This window comes from Colobus angolensis, unplaced genomic scaffold, assembly GCF_000951035.1.
Source record: "Colobus angolensis palliatus isolate OR3802 unplaced genomic scaffold, Cang.pa_1.0 Scaffold39, whole genome shotgun sequence".
In the NCBI taxonomy this organism is placed as follows: Eukaryota; Metazoa; Chordata; class Mammalia; order Primates; family Cercopithecidae; genus Colobus; species Colobus angolensis.
Window position 1 is genome coordinate 2,884,663 of NW_012117265.1, and position 5,439 is coordinate 2,890,101.

The 5,439-nt window shown below is 53.3% G+C and overlaps 1 protein-coding gene across 1 annotated transcript in view; it reads left to right on the forward strand.

Annotated features, from left to right (window-relative positions):
* KEAP1 (kelch-like ECH-associated protein 1) overlaps nucleotides 1–5,439 on the forward strand; it is an 18,179-nt gene that overhangs the window by 10,760 nt on the left and 1,980 nt on the right. Inside the window, exons 3-5 of the mRNA XM_011954848.1 lie at nucleotides 1,559–2,244; nucleotides 4,305–4,510; nucleotides 4,789–4,965. Coding sequence (XP_011810238.1) covers nucleotides 1,559–2,244; nucleotides 4,305–4,510; nucleotides 4,789–4,965 — 1,069 coding nt within the window. The remainder of the gene's footprint in view (nucleotides 1–1,558; nucleotides 2,245–4,304; nucleotides 4,511–4,788; nucleotides 4,966–5,439) is intronic.

A 5,439-nucleotide genomic window follows, 5' to 3' on the forward strand; every position in this document is an offset into this window, starting at 1 on the left:
GGGCACAGTGGTGTACACCTGTAGTCCCAGCTACTCGGGATGGTGAGGCAGGAGAATGGCATAAACCTGGGAGGCGGAGCTTGCGGTGAGCAGAGATTGTGCCACTGCACTCCAGCCTGGGCGACAGAGCGAGACTCCATCTCAAAAAAAAAAAAAAAAAAAAAGATTTTAAGACCAGTGCTGGGTACAGTGGCTCATGCCTGTAATCCCAGCACTTTGGAAGCCGAGGGGAGTGGACCACTTGAGGCCAGGAGTTCCAGACCAATATGGTGAAACCCCATCTATACCATAAAATATGAAAATTGGCTGTGCATGGTGGCACACACCTGTAGCCCCAGCGACTCAGGAAGCTGAGGTGGGAAGATCGTTTGAGCCCGGGAGTTCAAGGCTGCAGTGAGCTACGATCGTGTCGCTGCACTCCAGCCTAGGTGACAGAGCCTGTCTCAAAAGCAAAAACAGTCCAGGTCCGGTGGCTCACACCTGTAATCCCAGCACTTAGGGACGCTGAGATGGATGAATCACCTAAAGTCAAGAGTTCAAGACCAGCCTGGCCAACGTGAAGAAACCCCATCTCTACTAAATACAAAAATTCCAGCCTGGCCAACATAGTGAAACCCCGTCTCTACTAAAAGTAAATACAAAAAAAATTAGCCACTGTGGAGGCACACCCCTGTAATCTCAGCTACTTGGGAGGCTGAGGCAGGAGAATCACTTGAACCCTGGAGGTGGAGGTTGCAGTGAATCAAGATCTCACCACTGCACTCCAGCTTGGGCAGCAGAGTAAGACCCCATATCAAAATAAATAAATAAAATAAAAAATTAACTGGGCATGGTGGTGGGCGCCTGTAATGCCAACTACTTGAGAGGCTAAAGCAGGAGAATTGCTTGAACCTGGAAGGCGGAGGTTGCAGTGAGCCTAGATCACACCATTGCACTCCAGCCTGGGTGACAGAATGAGACTCCCTCTCAAAAAACAAACAAAAACCAAAACGAAATGATACCGCAGGATACACGATCTATTGAGTCTTTGCCCATTTCCCTGAGTCCTAATGACATACCTGGTGCATAGTATTAACTTTTTTTTTTTTTTTTTTGAGACGGAGTCTTGCTCTGTAGCCCAGGCTGGAGTGCAGTGGTGCAATATCGGCTCACTGCAACCTCCACTTCCCACCTCCCGGGTTCAAGCGATTCTTCTGCTTCAGCCTCCCGAGTAGCTGGGAGGCACCCGTGTGCCACGACACCCAGGTAATTTTTATATTTTTAGTACAGATGGAGTTTCACTATATTGGCCAGGCTGATCTCTCAACTCCTGACCTCATGATCCGCCAGCCTCGGCCTCCCAAAGTGCTGGCATTACAGGCGTGAGGCACCGCACCCGGCAGTATTAACTCATTTAGTTATCACAATGTATGCGGTTCCTATTATTTGAATCCCCATTTAGCAGATGAGGAAGCTGAGATTATCAGCCGCAGTGGTGAGTTACTCATTATCCCTGTCCTGCTTGGTGAGGTGTGGGGGCGACTCGGGAGTCAGCCCGTCCCACTGTCGCCCTCTGCAGGTGGCCAAGCAAGAGGAGTTCTTCAACCTGTCCCACTGCCAACTGGTGACTCTCATCAGCCGTGACGACCTGAACGTGCGCTGCGAGTCCGAGGTCTTCCACGCCTGCATCAACTGGGTCAAGTACGACTGCGAACAGCGACGGTTCTATGTCCAGGCGCTGCTGCGGGCCGTGCGCTGCCACTCGTTGACGCCTAACTTTCTGCAGATGCAGCTGCAGAAGTGTGAGATCCTGCAGTCCGACTCCCGCTGCAAGGACTACCTGGTCAAGATCTTTGAGGAGCTCACCCTGCACAAGCCCACGCAGGTGATGCCCTGCCGGGCGCCCAAGGTGGGCCGCCTGATCTACACCGCGGGCGGCTACTTCCGACAGTCGCTCAGCTACCTGGAGGCTTACAACCCCAGTGACGGCACCTGGCTCCGGCTGGCGGACCTGCAGGTGCCACGGAGCGGCCTAGCTGGCTGCGTGGTGGGCGGGCTGTTGTACGCCGTGGGCGGCAGGAACAACTCCCCCGACGGCAACACCGACTCCAGCGCCCTGGACTGTTACAACCCCATGACCAATCAGTGGTCGCCCTGCGCCCCCATGAGCGTGCCACGCAACCGCATCGGGGTGGGGGTCATCGATGGGCACATCTATGCAGTCGGCGGCTCCCACGGCTGCATCCACCACAACAGTGTGGAGAGGTGAGTGGCAGGTCCTGGGGGTGGGCTCTGAGGGTCCTGCTCCTGGCAAGTCCCAAGACACTGAGATCCGGGGATTCTTCCTGAGGCTACTTCCTCTCCCTGTCTTCAGGGAGTTGAGGCCTCAGGATGAAGCTAAGCTCCTTGGAGAGTTCTAGTTCGTGACCTTGGATTCTGTGCCTGGAGCTGGGAAATGCTTAGGGGACTGTCATAAACCCATATGGTTCCTTTGTGCAGATTTGGAAAAAGTTTCAACAGTTTGAAATTGTTGGGCACCTGCTGTGGCCCATACCTGTAATCCAGGACTTTGGGAGGTTGAGGTGGGAGAATTGCTTGAGTCCAGGAGACTAGCCTGGGCAACAGAGTAAGACCCTGTCTCTCTTGCTGTGCTGCCCAGGCTGGAGTGCACTGGTTCCATCTTGGGTCACTGCAACCTCACCTCCCAGTGATTCTCCTGCCTCAGCCCCTGGAGTAGCTGGGACTATAGGTGCCTTCCACTACGCCTGGCTAATTTTTTTTTTTTTTTTTTGGGGTTTGGGGTTTCACCATATTGGCCAGGCTGGTCTCGAACTCCTGACCTCTAGAGATTCTCCCACCTCAGCCTCCCAAAGTGCTGGGATTACAGACCTGAGCCACTGTGCCGGACCTCAAGGACTATTTGAGCATTAAAGAGTGATGCTGAATGTGTGATTTCTCCTTTCTGAGACTTTATCTTGTCATCTGTGAAGTGGGGGATATGGCTGAGCCACTAGGGGTTTATAAGATATGGTTTTTTGTTTTTGTTTTTTTTGTCGTTGTTGTTGTTGTTTTGAGACGGACTTGCTCTGTTGCCCAGGCTGGAGTGAAGTGGCGCCATCTCCGCTCACTGCAAGCTCCGCCCCCTGGGGTTCACGCCATTCTCCTGCCTCAGCCTCCCAAGTAGCTGGGACTACAGGTGCCGGCCAACACACCCGGCTAATTTTTTTGTATTTTTGGTAGAGACAGGGTTTCACCGTGTTGGCCAGGATGGTCTCCATCTCCTGACCTCGCGATCCGCCCGCCTCCGCCTCCCAAAGTGCTGGGATTACAGGCTTGAGCCACCGCGCCCGGCCTTCAGATGTGTTTTTGAACTTGAGCAATTGATGGCTAGGATGCTCAGTTTCCTCATTTGGAAAATGGAGTTGCTGATACCTCAGTCCTTGGAGAACGACTGCAAGCACTAGAGTTCTAGTGGAGGTGGGCACAGTGGTGTACACCTGTAGTCCCAGCTACTCAGGAGGCTGAGCCAGGAAGGTTCCTTGAGCTCAAGAGTTTGAAGCTGCAGGCTGGGCATGGTGGCTTATGCCTGTAATCCCAGCCCTTTGGAAAGCTGAGGCAGGCAGATGACTTGAGGTCAGGTGTTCGATACCAGCCTAGCCAACATGGAGAAACCCAGTTTCTACTAAAAATACAAAAATTAGCCAGGCATGGTGGTGGGTGCCTGTTAACCCAGCTACTTGTGAGGCTGAGGCTGGATAACTGATTGAACCCAGGAGGCGGAGGTGGCAGTAAGCCATGCTCTCACCATTTCACTCCACCTCAAAAAAACAAAAAGTTTGAAACTTCAGTGAGCTGTGATTGTGCCACTGCACTCCAGCCTAGACAACAGAGCAAGACCCTGTCTCTGTTGTTTGTTTTGTTTTGTTTTGTTTTTTTTGAGACGGAGTCTCTCTCTTTCGCCTAGGCTGGAATACAGTGGCACGATCTCAGCTCACTGCACCCTCCACCTCCCAGGTTCAAACGATTATCTCAACTCAGCGTCCCAAGTAGCTGGGATTACAAGCACCTGCCATCACACCCAGCTAATTTTCGTATTTTTAATAGAGACAAGGTTTTACCATATGGGGTCTTAAACTCCTGACCTCAGGTGATCCACCCTCCTCGGCCTCCCAAAGTGCTGGGATTACAGACACCAGCCACTGCCCCTTATGACCCTGTCTCTTTAAAGGGAGAGAAAAAGGGAAAAAAGGGGTATCAGGCCCTGAAGTATTCCACGAAGGTCAGCTATAATGGCCATTGTCCCCATTTTTCTTACGCCCTTGCAGGTATGAGCCAGAGCGGGATGAGTGGCACTTGGTGGCCCCAATGCTGACACGAAGGATCGGGGTGGGCGTGGCCGTCCTCAATCGTCTGCTTTATGCCGTGGGGGGCTTTGACGGGACAAACCGCCTTAATTCAGCTGAGCGTTACTACCCAGAGAGGAACGAGTGGCGAATGATCACAGCAATGAACACCATCCGAAGCGGGGCAGGTGGGTGGGGACGATAGGGAGGGGAGCATCCAGGAACACCCCCACCATCCTGGGGTGAAACTGAGCCAGGCCTGGGAGAGACCCCCTGTTGCAACCCTCACCCTGGGGTAACCACAGAAGCACTGGATTCTGATAGAGTCCAAGCTTCTCTCTCTCCCTGCTTCATTTCTGAGGGTGAGAAGGGAGAGGAGAGAGGAAAGGTCTCCCTCAAGGAGGTGATGGCTGGGGCTCCCAAAGCCAGTCCTCCAGAGTCACCTTCTCTGCACGGTGCCCTTTAGGCGTCTGCGTCCTGCACAATTGTATCTATGCTGCCGGGGGCTATGATGGTCAGGACCAGCTGAACAGCGTGGAGCGCTATGACGTGGAAACAGAGACGTGGACTTTCGTAGCCCCCATGAAGCACCGGCGAAGTGCCCTGGGGATCACTGTCCACCAGGGGAGAATCTACGTCCTTGGTGAGGCCCTGGGGGCGGGGAAGAGTCCGACTAGCCCCATCTCTTGTGGACTGTGGCTGCTTTTGTTTTTTTGCTTTCCTTTTTTTTTTTTTTTTCTTAGAAACAGGGTCTCGCTCTGTTGCCCAGGCTGAGTGCAGTGGTGCGATCACAGCTCGCTGGAGCCTCAACCGCCTGGGCTCCAGCCATCCTCCTGCCTCAGCTTCCCAAGCAGCAGGGACCACACGCACGCACCACCACACCCTGCTAATGTTTGTTTTTTTGAGATGGAGTCTTGCAATGTTCCCCAGGCTGGGGTGCAATGGCATGATCTCAGCTCACTGCAACCTCCGCCTCCTGGGTTCAAGCGATTCTCCTGTCTTAGCCTCCTGAGTAGCTGGGACTATGTGCCGCCGCACCTGGCTAATTTTTTGTATTTTAGTAGAGACGGGGTTTCACCATGTTAGCCAGGGTGGTCTCCAACTCCTGACCTTGTGA